The 17,197-nt window shown below is 43.6% G+C and overlaps 1 protein-coding gene across 1 annotated transcript in view; it reads left to right on the top strand.

Moving 5' to 3' along the window:
• Positions 1 to 509: 509 nt before the first annotated feature.
• The window catches only part of Ppm1d (protein phosphatase, Mg2+/Mn2+ dependent 1D), a 33,456-nt gene continuing 16,768 nt past the window's right edge, over positions 510 to 17,197 (top strand). Inside the window, exons 1-2 of the mRNA XM_021178199.2 lie at positions 510 to 1,194; positions 12,486 to 12,714. Of these exons, the coding sequence (XP_021033858.1) occupies positions 744 to 1,194; positions 12,486 to 12,714 (680 nt within the window). The 5' untranslated portion in view covers positions 510 to 743. The remainder of the gene's footprint in view (positions 1,195 to 12,485; positions 12,715 to 17,197) is intronic.

The following is a 17,197-nucleotide window of genomic DNA, read 5'->3' as shown; positions in this document are numbered from 1 at the left end:
CTCCCAGCCGGACTAGTCCCACCTAAGCCAGTGCTACGCTGGTCCAGCGCACGGACCAACGACTTTGCAGGGCATTTTCGCGCCATTTCACTTGAAGTAAGTGGAAGGTCAAGTCTACCCTGACCTCTGCAAATTTTCCACAATCGCGAGAGGCAAAGCTGGCTCTGCAAAAGGATCAAAGGGGAGAAGCCAGAAGTCTCACGTTAGGGATTTAAGGGGAAAAAAAAGGTGACAGGTTGAGGCTTCAGCCGCTTAGTAACAGCGGAAAACCCCCAGGGTACAGAAGCCCTAGGCTGGAGAAAACAAACCCGGCCAGAAGCGCGCTCACCGGAGCGGCGGGCCGAGCGAGAGCAGCAGTTGCAGAGAGATGCGGGGGTGGGAGGAGGGCGGGGGCGAGTTTGCTCTTCTCGACTCCTGATTGGTCTGTCTCAGCGAGCCGAGTGACGTCAGCAGGCGAAGGGGGGGAAAAAGAACGTCTGATTTGTTTGGTGGGCGCGGGCGGGCGGGGAGCGAGTTCAGTGCGCAGGCGCAGCTGCTCGGCTCCTCTCGCCCGCGACTCGACCGGCCCAGCTCTCGCGGACAAGTCCCGACATCACGCGCCCCCCCCCGCCGCGGGGACCGCCTCCTCCTCACTCTCGGCTTCGTCGAAGATAAACAATAGTTGGCCGGCGAGCGGCGAGTGTGTCTCCCGCCTCGGAATTCGGCGGGCTGCGTGGGAACGGCGGGATCCCGGGCAGCCAGCCATGGCGGGGTTGTACTCGCTGGGAGTGAGCGTCTTCTCGGACCAGGGCGGGAGGAAGTACATGGAGGACGTAACTCAGATCGTGGTGGAGCCCGAGCCGGCTGCGGAGGACAAGCCGGCGCCGGTACCGCGGCGGGCGCTCGGGTTGCCGGCGACCCCCACTCTCGCCGGCGTCGGGCCATCGGGAAAAGGCCCGGCGGCGGCCCGCGACCCTGCCCCGGACGCCGTGGCCTCGCTACCCGCTGGCCGCTGCTGTCGCCGCCGCTCTTCGGTGGCCTTCTTTGCAGTGTGCGACGGGCACGGCGGGCGGGAGGCGGCACAGTTTGCCCGGGAGCACTTGTGGGGTTTCATCAAGAAGCAGAAAGGCTTCACCTCGTCCGAGCCCGCCAAGGTGTGCGCTGCCATCCGCAAAGGTTTCCTCGCCTGTCACCTCGCCATGTGGAAGAAACTGGGTAAGTTCCCCGCCCGCCTCTTTTTTTTCTTTTCTCCCCTTACCCCCCTGGGCTTTTTATAGCATCAGCACCGCGTGGGCCTCCCCGGTACCAAGAGCGCTATCCATCAAGCGACGCTGTCCAACAAGGGATGCGAGTGAAGACTGTCATGGTTGGAGTTCTAGGCACACCGAGTGGCCTCGGAAACGCTAGGATGGCTTGTCTCCCAGCAACCGCTCCTTGCATTATCTCCTCCCTCCTACGATCAGGGGGCAACAGTCCCCTCTCCCTTCACTAATTCACTTTGGTAGCAGCACGCTCAGAAGTGTTTGAATGCCGGCGCCAGATTGTAACTGAGGGATACATTTAAGAAACGTTTCTACGCAGGCCAGGTGAAGGAAGCAGGAGGTGGCAAGAATTGGAGCGTTCCCCTAGCATCTGTCATAATTTTATTCTTGTTGGGCTTGTCCCTCCCTCTTGGTTGCCTCCTACCGGTGGTGTCACTTCTTCAGATTGACCCGAATGGCTCTATGTAAGTCAATTTAGAAGGGCTTAACATAGGCAACTTACTTTTGTGATAGTGTTTTGGGGTAATCCCTTGAATTGTTTATGAGAGAGGTGTGCAACGTGTTAAATATTAAATTGGCTCCATGTTAGGGGCATGTGTTAACTTCTTGGTGTGTGTGTGTGTGTGTGTCAGATACTTAGAATTGCATTCAGTTTTCCAAAAGTTCATAGTGAAAAGCACTTGTGTAACTACTCATCAAAGTAGATTTTGGTAACAGGTATCTTAGTTCCTAAAAGTTAAGTGTGATTGTCGCCCATCTAAATTTTGAATCTCTGCGAGACAGACAATACTTCTGTAGATAACAGAAATGCCCGAGGGTTATATGGCTGCTTATTTTGCCCTGGGTATATGGTGCATATCTTTGTTACAGAAAAGAATTTATGCTCCTGCCACTAAAAACCCTTTGTTTATAGTGGTGTAAGAAAGTCACTCTATTTTCATTAAAGAGACAGAGACTCAGTGCTGTTACAGATTTGTAAAATACACAGTATTTTTAGAAAGGCATTGTCATACAGTATAGGCTAGCTGGTTTCAAATCTGTTTTCCATCTGTTGGGCCTTTTGCCAAGTATTTGATTGACTTGAAGACCAGCCACTGAGGGTTTTGGAGGCAGGTCCCAGCAAATCCCTTGGGCCCCTATCATGGATTTATTTTGTTTTCGTGTGGGCAGAGTAGAGCTGAAAGCATTGTAGTTTGCTCTAGAAATGCACTATATTATTGGCTGGAGAGGAAGGAAAAGTGGATAGGGAGACAAAGAGGATTAAGGTTAGACACAAAGACCTATTACAGAGTTCATTTATTTTGCAGTACACTTGGGGCATATGAATTTCCCATATGCTTTAAAAATCAAAAGCCTTTAATATTTGAACTTTAACTAGGTGTGGTGGTACATGCCTTTAATACTAGTCCTTGAGAGGCCAAGGTAGGCGGATATCTCTGAGTTTGAGGCCAGCCTGGTCTATTCTACAGAGAGAGTTTCAGGACAGCCATGCCTAGTAAAGAGACCCTTTCTTTAAACGGAAAAAAAAAGAATAAAAAAAAAAAGATTGACACTTCATATTGGAGAATGGTAGCTAATGCTGGTCATCCTAGCACTTGGGTGGCAGGCCAGGAGGATCGGTGCAAGTTTAGGGCCAGGACAGCAAGACTATCACAAAGGGAAGCAGCAACTTGAACTTTATATTTGGTTTATTTTAATCTGACTTGTGCTGGTGTTGAATTGAACTCAGGGTCTCTCACATAAGCACAAGCCCTACCTCTGTGATGCCTGAGCGTCCCTTTAATAAAGCAGGGGTCACGCTGTTAATTGTAAATGTGTTTTTATACATGCACATACTTCAAAAGCTTCCAAAGACATTTTGTATTTTTAAATTATGTGTGGATGTATGCATGTGAGTGCACATGCCTGAAAAAAAAAGTCAGAGACATGAGCTCTCCTGAGGGCTAAGGTTACAATACAGGTGGTTGTGGGATGTGGGCTGTGGCGTCTGGGGAATGAGCTCTCGGGCACTTGGGTATTTTAGAAGAAGAAACCATGCTCTAACCCTGTGTGCCACCTCTCCAGCCCTACATACAAATACTTTTTGAGTCATGCTTTTTTTTTTTACTGGGTGAAACCTTAAATGAACTCCATATTCAAAACTTAGATTTAAAAGAATTAAAGTATTTTGAGAACCATGATATAGGAAATACAAATTAAAAAAATTACAGTTCTTAATTTTTGTTCAGCTCTTGGTTTTCTACCAATTAAACAGAGTTAGTGTTTGCAGCCTGTCATCCATCCTCAGGCCAAGGTCCTTTCAGTCCCTGTTCACCCTCCCTCTGCACTTGTGTTAATTAGCATTTTTTTCCTGTCATCTTTGACAAGACACCTTTTCCAAGGCACATTAAAATATTTCACTTTTGATTGGCATGGTGGCTCATGTCTTTAATACTAACCAATGGGAGGCAGAAACTGGCGAATCTCTGAGTTCAAGGCCAGTCTGGTGTACAGAGCGAGTTTCTGGTCAGTTGGGGTTTCATAATGAGACGTGTGTAAAACAAAGCAAAGCAAAGCAAAACAAAACAAGACATATATGCACATCTAGAAAACAACACACATATATTTCAGGGATTAGGGCAACTGCACAGATGGGTCAGTGGTTAAAAGCGCTTGCTACTGCTTCAGAAGACCTGGGTTCTGTTCCCAGCACCCACATAGCACCCCCAGCCATCTGAAACTTCATTTACAGTGGATTCAGCACCCTCTTCTGATCTTCCTGGGCACCAGGCACACACGATGCACAAATGTACATGCAAAGAAAACTCAAACAAATAACTAAAACATTTTTCATTTTTAGGCTTATTGCCCCCCTAAGCTAAAACTATATTGATCATATAGACTGCCAGACAGTATTTTCTTATGTGACACTACAGTTTCTTTTGAAATCGAGCATTCACGTTTCTCTGTTATACTCACTGGGTTAATATCAGTTCTTAACTTTTTTTTTTTTTTTTTTGGTTTTTCGAGAGATAGGGTTTCTCTGTGTAGCCCTGACTGTCCTGGAACTCACTCTGTAGACCAGGCTGGCCTCAAACTCAGAAATCCGCCTGCCTCTGCCTCCCAAGTGCTGGGATTAAAGGCGTGCACCCCCCCCCCCCCCCCAGCAACTATTTGCTTTTTAGACAGCTATTTCTTTGTGCTGGAGATTAAACTTAGAGCCTCATTCGTTATGTATGGCTCTAGTGCTGAGCTATTACTCCAGGCTCCTGTACTGTTAAGTCACTAGTGACCCAAGAGCTACTGTTTATGTGGGCAGCATCTATCAGTGTAGATAAAAGTCCTACTTAAAAAGGTTGTTACTTCCAGTGCTCGGGATGCAGTTGGATCTTTGTCAGTTTGAGGCAGCCTGGTCTTCCTTACTAGTTCTGGGCCACTCCAGGTTACACAGTGAGAACCTGTCTAAGTAAAGTGATACTAACCAGGCCAACCACTTGTTACTTCAGCTCCGGGAGGATCCAATACCTCCAACCCTCACAGGCACCAGTACTCGTATGTACACATCCACACAGCCTAGACACATATGTACTTAGTTACGGCTAATTCAGTCTTCTTTAAAAAGTAAAAAAATAAGAACAATATCATTCCAAAGTATATATTATTTCCAAATAAGAATTCCTAATGTAAAGAATGGCATTGCACACACACACACACACACACACATATATATAATTTTTTTTTTTTGCAAATCTCTTAATGTATGGCTTAATAGAAGACATCTTAGTTCCCATCTGTTTCTGCACTTAGTTTCTTCTACTAGTTGGTTGAAGTAGATTAAAAAAAAAAAAGGGCCTTTTATATACAGGTGTAGTAGGAAAAGGAATATTGTATTAGTGTTTTCAGATCATTGAGTAGTCTGTGTCAAGTCGTTGCATTTTAAGTTCAGTTGAATTGTGGTCTGAAACCTCAGTAATGAAAGCTTTGTAGTCTTGTATTAAGATCCTAGCCCCATGAGTTTGAGGGTGTGCGTCCATGGGAGGTTTTGGAGGAAGGAAGGGAAGGGAGAGATGATGTAATTAAACTATAATCTAAAAATGAAAATAAAAAAGTTACTGAAAGAATGACTCCTCCTCCAACATGTCTTGTTTATAGCTCCTCATGAAGTGACCCCTGGAAATCATCTGTCCCATCTTCTAAAACCAAAATAAACAAAACATTCTTTCCCCTTACCAGACTTGGGGTCTTGTATATGGTAGGCAAGTCTGCTACTGGGTTCGAGGCCCAGCCTTCTCCTGGGGTTTGAATCAGTTTTTGCCTATGTGTGATTTTGACACGGTGTAATGGTACCGTGAGTTAATATCTTCTGAATATTGGTACATTTCAGCATGTGATACAAAAAATAAGTAGACTATTTTTATTGATGTCATGAGAAAAGATTTTATTGGGAAGCTGAAGGCTACTACCCTGCTAGATAGGCATTTGAGCCTTCTAAATGGCAATTAGAAATCCATCATGCTTTTCTTTGAGGACAGCACATATCAAATAACCAAGCTTTCTGTTCTCTGCTAGGATCTTATCTGCCACACAGCCCAGGAGCCTTGCTCTTCCTTTCTAAGGCTCTGGGGTGCTGGGATTTCAGGCATGAATCTCCACCACCATTGGTCTGTTCATCTTTTCTGTCTTGTTTCCTTTTTCCTCCTGAGCCATGGTTTCAAATAGTTGGGGGAGGGGGTGGTGGGTATCTCAATTTTGCTGCACATGAATTTCTGGTCCTCTTGTATTCACTTCCCAAAGTTGGGATTACAGCCCTGTGCTACCACATAAGTTTTTTGTTTTTTTTTTTCTTGGTTTTTCAAGACAGGGTTTTTCTGTGTAGCCCTGGCTGTCCCAGAACTCACTCTGTAGACCAGGCTGGCCTCGAACTCAGAATTTTGTCTGTCTCTGCTTCTCAAGTGCTGGGATTAAATGCGTGTGCCACCACGCCCGACTTTTTTTTTTTTTTTTTTAAACAAAGTAAAAAGAGATAGGGCTACAGTATGTAGCCTAGGCTACCTTTGAAATCTCTGTGCATGTGTGGACTAGAGGATAACCTTTGGTATCATTCCTCAGGTGTACTGTCTGCCCACTGTTCCTTTTTTTTTTTTTTTTAAAGACAGGGTTTCTTGCTAAGGTAAAGCTCACTAACTAGGCTAGAGCTACCATAGACCCTAGGCATCTTTTTCTGTCTCTCTAGGAATGGGATCACAAGCTCTTAGTGCACCTGACTTTTTTTTTTAATTTATTTACTTATTTTATGTATATATGAGTACAATGTAGCTGTACTGATGGTTGTGAGCCATCATGTGCTTGATGGGAATTTGAATTCAGGACCTCTTCTCATTCCAGTTGGCCCCATTGGATCCTGCTCACTCTGTTCTAAAGATTTATTTATTATATCTAAGTACACTGTAGCTGTTTCCAGATGCACCAGAAGAAGGTGTCAGATCTCATTATGGATGGTTGTGAGCCACCATGTGGTTGCTGGGATTTGAACTCAGGACCTTGGAAGAGTAGTCAGTGTTCTTAACCACTGAGCCATCTCTCTAGCCCCACACCTGACTTTTTTTTTTTTTTTGAGACAGGGTTTCACTTTGTAGACCAGGCTGGTCTCGAACTCGGAAATCTGCCTGCCTCTGCCTCCCAAGTGCTTGGACTAAAGGCGTGTGCCACCACTGCCCGGCGACTTTTCTTTTCTTCTTTTTTTTTTTTAATGAAAAGGTTTATTTATTTTCATGTTTAGGAGCACTCTATCTGTGTATGTGCCTGTATGGTAGAAGAGGACATCAGATCCCATTACAGATGGTTGTGAGCCACCATGTGGTTGCTGGGAATTGAACTCAGGACCTCTGGAAGAACAGCCAATCCCCTTACCTGCTGAGCCATCTCTCTAGCTTCCTTCTGCACCTGACTTTTTATGTAGGTCTTGCATTACTTTACCAACTGACTATCTTCCCAGTCCCTTGGTTATGACATTTTTTTTTAAAGATTTATTTATTTATTTATTTATTTACTTATTATATGTGTGTACACTGTAGCTGTCTTCAGACACTCCAGAAGAGGGCATCAGATTTTTGTTACGGATGGTTGTGAGCCACCATGTGTTGCTGGGATTTGAACTCAGGGCTTTTGGAAGATCAGTCGGTGCTCTTAACCTCCGAGCCATCTCAGCCCCCTGGTTATGAAATTTTCATACTGTTGTTTTACCTTTTCTATGCTAGGTTTACAGGTATGCCTTACCAAGTCTTCTCCTGAGCCCAGCTTATAAGGGTGTAGCTATGAAGAATACAGTGGCAACTAGCTTACTTTGAGGCTCTGCCATGACCACTGATCAGGCACTCCAAGTTTTACCAAGCATTGCTTTGTACCACCAGTGCATGAGTCAACACAGCCCAGAGGGCAGCTGAGCTCTTAGAATTATTAGGAGGAGCTGCTGGAAAGATCATGTTGGCCACTGAGAGACCAGCATGTCCTTCTGTCTGCCTCTTAGCTGAAGCTTGAGGTTTTTGGCTGCAATTGCCTTACTTGTAACTAAGACTAGGGTTGTCCATGTCGCCCTGAAGTAATGCAGCCACTCAACAGTCAGCAGAATAGTTGAATTTCTGTCCAGTACAGTGATGAAATGAGTCAGCTCCTTTATATCTTAATAAACACATGGACCCGTTGTTACTTCACTATTATGTGTGGGGTGTGGCATAGGTCAGAGGACAGACAATTGGTAGGAATGGGTTCTTGATCCTCTGTGGTATCTGAGCCCTGACGACAGTTCAGGTTGTCAGGGCTGTCGGCACCTCTGCCTGTGGAACAGGTGCACTGTGCTGGGGAGGAAAGCCGGGGAGTGTTAGCAGCGCCTTCCTAGGCTGCTAGGGACCAGACCTGTCTCCTACATATGTTCGTGTGTACACACACATGCCTGTGTACTGCACATGTGTACCTAGACATACAAAACTAGTTGTGAATTGGGACAGCAAGATGACTCAGTGGATAGCGACGCTTGCTGGGAAACCTCATTGCTTGGGTTTGATCCCTTTCTAGGAATCAAACACTTGGTGGAATGAGAGAACGGACTCCTGTAAACTGTGGCTCACATCTCCTCCTGCCCACAAAATAAATAAGCAAGCATAAAAAACAAAACTCATTAATGAAAATTTATGCAACAGAGTTATGTTAGCTTCCTAGGAATGCTCTGTCAACCAATAACTGGGTGATTTGAAACAATAGAGACTTAGGCTTTTATGGCTTTGGATGTCAAAAGTTGGAAATCAAGCAGTCATGAGAGTGGGTTCCTTGGGGAGAATCTGTTCTGCACCTGCCTCTGGTAGCTGTCAGCCATCTTTTGCTGTTTTTTGGCTTGAAGATGGATGCATCTCTGTATCTCAGCCTCTTCTTTTTCTATTCCCTTCTCTGCATTGTCTTCCCTTCTCTAAGTGCCCACTCTAATCCAGGATGATCTCTTTTTAAGGATCTTAACCTACATTCATTTGCAAAGACCCCTTTCTGGAAAAAAAAAAAAAAGCCGTTGTCACTGGTTTCCGAAGGATAACAGCCCACTAAAAATGTATTTCTATCTCCTCAGATACCTTCCCCCCAAATAGTTAATTCCAAAGGAAATAGACCTCAATGGAAAACCTGACAAATACCTCTTAAGTTATCAAATATAGCAGTGGTTTAAATTTTTTAAAGTGGATTTATTTTTTAAATAGCGTCTCACTGTGTGGCTGTGTTTGTTGGTTAATGCCTGTAATCCTAGCTCAAGGGTCACTAGAAGTTTGAGCCACTTTTGGGGTAAGGAGTGACACCTTGTTTCAAAATGCAATAAATAACAAATTACCCAATCTTAATTAAGTATTTTTATAGCAGTGGAAACCAGTTTAGGATTAATGATGTAGAAGTCCCCTGTTCGTAGGAATTAGGTACTCTGAGTAATAGCTCAGTATTCGTTCAAGAAAATAAGTCAGCTCTTTGCCAGAGCAGAAAGGAAAATGCAAAACCAAGCAACAGATCTCAGAAAGGTCAAAAACCCAGGGACTTGGCCAGATTCTAGGATAGTTTTGTTAAGGTCTTTTTGCTGTAACAGTCTATATTTATTTCAATAAAGAATATGAATCAGAAATTGCAGCCTCATTTCATTTTCTAAGAATCATTTCATTTATAATTGTGTCATTTTCCAAGGGTTTTCAAACTTTCTTTTTTCTTTTGGAGACAAGCATTCACTCTGGAGTTTGGGCTGGCCTGGACCTCACTATACATCCTAGGCTAGCCTTGAATTCACATGGTCACCTTTCTGCCTCAGACTCCCAAGTGCTGGACTACACAGTTGAGCTGCTATGCTTGGCTACCTCTCTCATATTGTTGCAATGAATAAACTTTATACAAATATATATGCTCATCTGCTCTGCTCTTTTGTGTTTTACTATCTGTGCCAGTCTTTATGATTTCTAGAGAAATTGCGATAATTGCTTCCAGTATGTTTTGTGGAGGTGAGTATTACTTTCACCACACCCCAAAGACCTATGCACAATCTATTCTCCCCATAATAGGCTTCCAAGCATGGCAAGAGCTAGGGAGGGATTTTTGGCTTGTTCTTAATCCAAGCTTTTCTCACTTGTGCTGTGAATTTGCATATGACTATTGTGCCAGAGTGTCCTTATCTGTAAGGTGGAGCTGATGACAGTACTGTCCACCTCCTAAGATTGAATGAGTATATTGGCAGCAGGTATACAATGTGTGCCCCAAGTTTTATATTTGCCACAAAGTACACATACAATTTTTGCTTATTTGTATTTTTTTTTTTTTGTGTGGTTTTTTGAGACAGGGTTTCTCTGTATAGCCCAGGCTGTCCTCGAACTCACTCTGTAGACCAGGCTTGCCTCGAACTCAGAAATCCGCCTGCCTCTGCCTCCCGAGTGTTGGGATTAAAGGCATGCACCACCATGTCCTGCTAATTTTTTCTTTATTAAAATCATTCTCTTCCCCCTTTCCTCTCTTGCTCGCTTCCTTTCATTTATCTCACATAACTCAGACCCTGCTTGAACATGAATGATTCCCTGACTCTACTTCCCAGGAGCTTAGATTACAGGTGTATGTCACCATTCCAAATTCAAAAAATTATTAATTTTTTTAGAAGACTGAGTTTTAGCTGAGCAAGATGGCTTGGGAATGTAATCCCCGAAACTCCAAAGGCTGAGACAGTAGGATTGCTATGAGTTGCATAGCCAGCCAGTGCTATATAATGAAGTCCTATCTCAAAAATTGGGGCTATAATGATGGTTCAGCAGTTAAGGGTATTCACTGCTCCTGCAAGGGACCCAGGTTTCCAGTTCTAGGGAATCCAAAGGCCCTTTTTTTCTGCCCGCACAGGCATGGGGCATATATGTAATTCACAGACATGCATGCAGACACCCACACATACATAAAAATGAAAAACCCTTAGAAAACAAATAAAAAGACACTGGAGGTGGCTCGCTTGCCTAGGATGCGTAAGATCTCGGGTTCATTCTCCAGCACCACCAAAACAAACAAATGTTTAAAAATAAATGAATAAAAACAAGCGAGGTAAGGAGTCTTACCTGGTTCAGGGTAAGACTGAAGTTCCGGTTTGCAGGGAGGTTGAGGCAAGATGATTTGGTGGTGGTTCCCAGTCTGGTTAATAAAACAACAGCAATAATAACCCCCCCCACCCCCACCCCCATGCCTCACTGCTGGGATACTCGAACTGAAGGACAGGCTTCTTTGCAAGTGCACACACTTGGTCAGCATAGCATAGTACAGCCTTGAACTCAGGGACTCTGGTGATCTTCCTGCCTTAGTCACCCATATAGGTGTGAAGCTAGTTATGTTCAATATTTATCCTGGGTCTGGTGCAGTGGTGCATAGCCCATGATCCGATTTCATTTGTTTGGATGAGGTAGAACGATTGTGTGTTCCCTGTAATCTGGAAAACAGTGAGGAACTTCACCTTACAAACAACAAAACCTTCACAAAACACTAAAAAACAAGTTTATAGGTTTGTTTGTTTGTTTTAAACATATGTAAGAGAATATTAACAAACAGGTGTAGGATTGCTTTAACTCAGTTATCAAATGCTATAAGTAGATTAGTTTAAATTCAGTACTACATCTGAGACAAATTATAACATGATAAAAGTGGCATTTCAAGTGAATTTCATTATTTTTAGTCCATTGCAGAATATCTATTTGTTCATCCAATTTGCTCATGGGGTTCTTTTTTTTTTTTTTGGTTTTTTCGAGACAGGGTTTCTCTGTGTAGCCCTGGCTGTCCTGGCATTCACTTTGTAGACCAGGCTGGCCTCGAACTCAGAAATCCGCCTGCCTCTGCCTTCCGAGTGCTGGGATTAAAGGCGTGCGCCACCACACCCGGCTCCATGGGGTTCTTTTACATTTATCTGTGTATGTATTTTGTGTACGTGTATGGATACATGTGGTACAGCAGCTTAGGAAGTTCAGAGGGCACTGGTAGTCCAGGGTTATCTAAGAAGGTAGGGTGGGAAAGCCATGAGGAGCAAGACCTCCTCCATGGTCTCTGCCATCAGTTCTTACCTGCCCTGGCTTTGATGATAGAATATAATGTGGAAATGTAAGATGAAATAAGCCCTCTCTTGGGGCTGGAGAGATGGCTCAGAGGTTGAGAGCACTGACTGCTCTTCCAAAGGTTCTGAGGTCAATTCCCAGCAACCACATGGTGGCTCACAACCATCCGTAATGAGATCTGATGCCCTCTTCTGGTGTGCAGACAGAACACTGTACACAATAAATAAATAAATCATTTTTTTAAAGCCCTTTCTTTTCTCCCAATGCTTGTTTTGGTCATGGTGGTTTTTTGTTGTTGTTTTTGTTTTTGTTTTTCCCTTGAGACAGTTTCTCTGTATGTCATCCTGGCTGTCCTGGAACTCACTCTGTAGACTAGGCTGGCCTTGCACTCAGAAATCTGCCTGCCTCTGCCTCCCAAGTGCTAGGATTATAGGCGTGCGCCACCGCTGGTCATGGTGTTTTATCATAGCAACAGAAACCCTACCTCAGCCAAATCGATTCTAAACCTTCTTCTCCTTCCCTCCTTTCCCCTCCCTCCAGTTCAAGATTTTTTTCTTAAATTTTTTGCTGTTCAAACTCAAGTGTTAACATGCTAATTCAAGATAGGTTGCTTTTTATATTCTGATAACTGTTCTAATGTGGAGAAGTAAAATATAAAATGTTTTCTTCCTCATTACAGCAGAATGGCCAAAGACTATGACAGGTCTTCCCAGCACGTCCGGGACAACTGCCAGTGTGGTTATAATACGGGGCATGAAGATGTATGTAGCTCATGTAGGTGACTCTGGGGTGGTCCTTGGAATTCAGGATGACCCAAAGGATGATTTTGTGAGAGCTGTGGAGGTGACACAAGATCACAAGCCAGAACTTCCCAAGGAAAGAGAAAGAATCGAAGGACTTGGCGGCAGGTGATCATTTGTTTTGTCTGTCTGATTTAGGTTCTGTGTAGCTAACTGTGTCTACTCTGTCTTTGTACATCTCCCCCCTACTCCCTTTTCATTGAGGCAAGGTTTAGTTGTGTAGGCCAGCCTGGTCTGTAACTCACTGTGTAGCCTAGGCTGGTCTTCAGCTTGTTATCCTCTGCTGTAGTTTCCACAGGTCTGGGATTATACATGAATCCTTCCTCTTGCCTTCCACTCTCTTTTTGAGATAGAATCTTATATAGCTGAGCCTGACACCTGGAACTCTGATCTTCCTGCCTCTTCCTCCCAAGTGCTTTGCTGGGATTACATGCATGGGCAACTATACTTGTTCTGTTTTCCTTTTTAAAGCAGTTAATCTTCTAGTATTATGAGTTTTTATTTGCTTGTTATAAAAATATCATATTTACATTATTATTTTGAATTGCTTTATTGATGAAAATGGCTCTAAATGAGAAGTAATATCTCAAGTAACAATAGGTAAAATTTTATTGAAAGCCTTTCAAATAAATACTGACGTAAGACCTTCAGAATCTGGATGGAGCAGAACAGTTAGACTATGCCATGTGCCTGGCATGTTCTTACAGTTTATCATAATCCTAAATATTTAGAAAAGCATTCTCATTTTTAAGTCTCTTGGGACATGTATGTATGTATGTATGTATGTATGTGTCTACAGTGAGAGAAAATTCTTCATTGACAGAACTGGTATGCTTTGGCATTTTTGCAGAACTAGCAGTGTTTAGTAGGTGACAGCTAGTCTCTCATATCTTCTGTCTTTAGACTGTCATGGAATGTTACCTTTGGTTGCAATAGCTGGTTATACACACATTTTAATGTAATTGTTTGTTTATTTATTTATTTATTTATTTATTTATTTATTTATTTTGAGACAAAGTGTGGGCCAGCCTCAAACTCATAGAGGTCCTCCTACTTGTACTGGGACAAAGTATGTGCCACCAAGCCCCTCCCTCTCTCTTTCTTTGTGGTAGATTGTGTGTGTTACTTGGGATTGAACTGAGAGTCTAATGCATGCTAAGCAAGCACCTCCTGCTGACTTGGATTCCCAGTTCCCCATAATCTATCTATCTATCTATCTATCTATCTATCTATCTATCTATCTATCAGTCAATCATATGTAAATATACTGTAGCTGTTTTCAGATGCACCAGAAGAGGGTGTCAGATCTCATTATGGATGGTTGTGAGCCACCATGTGGTTGCTGGGATTTGAACTCAGCACCTTCAAAAGAGCAGTCAGTGAGCCATCTCTCCAGCCTGCTTATTATTATTTTTTTGTTTTTGTTTTTTTTTTGTTTTTTGTTTTTCGAGACAGGGTTTCTCTGTAGTTGTGGCTGTCCTGGAACTCACTCTGTAGCCCAGGCTGGCCTCGAACTCAGAAATCCGCCTGCCTCTGCCTCCCGAGTGCTGGGATTAAAGGCGTGCGCCACCACGCCCGGCTCTGCTGATTATTTTTTGAGACAGGGTCTCACTATGTAGCTCTGGCTGTAGACCAGGTTGGCTCCGATCTTACAGAGATTGTATGTGAATGCTTCCTGATTGGGCCTCCATACCTGGCCCTCACAATCTTTTAAATTGAGGCATTATTTTCTTTTTCGACATTTCTGGAGATAAGACCCAGTCCTTGCATGTGTAGGCAATCTCTGCCATTTAATTGTGCCACTGGTCTCTTCCTGTACATGTTTAATATTGGAAGGCCTTTTGCTTTTTCATTATATTCTTAAGATTTTTTTTCTTGAGTAGTTTCTTATCTTTTTAACTTGAATTTTTAAAGTTATTTTATTTGATTTTTTTCTTTTTTCTTTGATTTTTAATCTCATTAAAAAGAAAGAGTTTATAGTTTTTGCCTTTTCACTTAAAAATACCATCTGGACAGTTGGACACATGCCTTTTGCCATTTGGGAGCAGGTGTATTTTTGCAAAAATTGAGCCATTTTATGATAAGTTATTTCCTGTCTTCCCTCAGACCCAGCCTAGGCTGTTGGCCAGCACTCTTGTTTTTGTAGCCTTCTGTTGATGCGCAGTCAGCTCTCTGCATGGCAGGCTGTTCCTCTCCATTTGCCTTTTAATACAGAACAACAACAGAGTGTGCAGGAAAAGTAGTGTCTTGTAACATTGCTTTGGTTTTAGACTTCTTTTCTTAAGTAAACAGTACCATTATTTGTCTTGTTTCTCAGACACACAAAGACCATAATATCCTTGCCAATAAAATATCAGGGGACCTCTCAGTACATTTGTATTGGGGACAGCTACTGGAATTGCTCTGTGCTGAGGCTCACCTGTCATGTTAGTTGTTTAGAGAGAACACTTGGGCTTTAAGGTGGTTGGAAGACAGAATGCTGGCATTCATCCTCTATGCGTTTCTCCTGTGTGACGATGTTCTTGTGAATGGCCAGTTGACTTCATTCTACCCACTGAGCTTCAGCTTTGAAGAAAAGTAAGAAAGCAACCGCCATTTGTCTTCCACCTCTCCTTGGTGTTAGTACTGAAAGATGAACTTATTCTCCAAAAGGAAGGTGAACAAGGGACTTTGTGCAATTCTGCTCTATATTGACATTTTTGGATACTCTGTTTTAATGTGTTTCAACTCAACTGTCACCGTATCAGTGATAACCACTGGCCACATGTGACTGCTTAAGTTTAATTAAGCCATAGAACCAGTTTCCTAGCCCTGTGTTAATGGAGGACAGGGCAGATTGACCATTTCCTACAGCTGCTCGGCTCTCCTGGTGTGGCCTTTGTTCTTATTGCTTTCTCGCTTTAGGTGACCTTGTCTGCGTATTCTCTCCCTGTCAGTCTTGTCTGGGAGTGTGTGTGCCCGGCTACGTGTGGAGGTCAAAGGACAACTAGGCCATTGCCCCTGCCTTCTCCCGTGTAACACAGGGTTTCTTTGCTGTTTTCCTGCTGAATTCTCCGCGCTAGATGACCAGAAAGCTTCCAAGGATTCTCCCTTCTCTGTCTTCTATCTCCCTGGAGGAGGAGTGCTGGCATTACAGATGTCCCTGCATTTATGTCTGGCTTTACATAAGTCCTGGAGATCTGAGTTCAGGTTGACAGGTTTGCATCGTCAAGTGCTTCAGTGTGTCCAGCCGTCACTACTATCCTGTCCTCGGGATAGGTTCTTTTTTTTTTTCTTTTATTCTGTAGTACTGGATATTGAACCTAAGGGCTCATGTATGCTAGCCAAGTGTTCTACAACTGAGCTGTATCCCTAATCTAGTTTTCCAGGCTGTGAAGCCAGTTAATGTTCATTTTGTTTAGGGAGATAGAGTCCTGCTGCTCACATACAGTAAACTAATAAGAAGGTGACACATGTAGCAGTTTGTCAGATTTCTTATGAATAGTGAGACTATCTGGCAAATCTGTATGTTGGGCAAGAGGCAAATCTGGTGGATGCCATGCCCAAGGCTCAGTGTTCAGTTCTCAGCAATGGGGACTGGAAAGGCTTCATATCATCTGGTTTGCATATCTTCTGTCTACGTCTAATTTTTTTTATTACATTTATTTATTTGTGTGTTTAGGCATGCATAAAGGTCAGAGAACACCTTGCAGAACCAGCCTTTTCCTTCTAATATGTGGGCCCAGTGGATTGAGCTTAAGTCTTCAGGCTTGGTGGCAAGCAGAATATCTTGCTGCTCCCTTTGGTTAGAGTTGGAGATGGGGTTCTCATTATGTTGTCCAGGTGACCTGAAATTTCATGATCCTCCCACCCAGGCTTCTTAGTAGGTGTGATTACAGGCACCTATGTCACCACACCTCGGGAACTGGTTTGTTCACCTGGTGTTTGAGATGTCTCTTTCTTTGGCCTGGCCTTGCTGCCTTGTGTAGGCTGAGCTCCAGGGACCCTTGTGCCTGCCTCCTCAGCCTGCATTCATCTTAGCATGCACCAGCAGCCCCAGCATACCTAAAGATCCCCTGTTTTCAGGGCAGGCACTGTACAGACTCAGCCATCTCTCTAGCACCTCTATTGACATTAAAAAAAAAATACCAGAGAAGCAGCTGTGTGTGTGTGTGTGTGTGTGTGTGTATGTGTGTGTGTGTGTGTGTATGTGTGTGTATGTGTGTGTGTATGTGTGTGTGTGTATGTGTGTGTGTGTATATGTGTGTGTGTGTGTGTATGTGTGTGTGTGTGTGTATGTGTGTGTGTGTGTGTATGTGTGTGTGTGTGTGTATGTGTGTGTGTGTGTATGTGTGTGTGTGTGTATGTGTGTGTGTGTATGTGTGTGTGTGTGTGTATGTGTGTGTGTGTGTATGTGTGTGTGTGTGTGTATGTGTGTGTGTGTGTATGTGTGTGTGTGTATGTGTGTGTGTATGTGTGTGTGTATGTGTGTGTGTGTGTATGTGTGTGTATGTGTGTGTGTGTGTGTGTGTGTATGTGTGTGTGTGTGTATGTGTGTGTGTGTGTATGTGTGTGTGTATGTGTGTGTGTGTGTGTGTGTGTGTGTGTATGT

This window comes from Mus caroli, unplaced genomic scaffold (assembly GCF_978045245.1).
Source record: "Mus caroli unplaced genomic scaffold, Mus_caroli_1 scaffold_13, whole genome shotgun sequence".
In the NCBI taxonomy this organism is placed as follows: Eukaryota; Metazoa; Chordata; class Mammalia; order Rodentia; family Muridae; genus Mus; species Mus caroli.
Note: the sequence above shows the minus strand (reverse complement) of the source record. Positions and strands in the feature narration are given on the sequence as shown.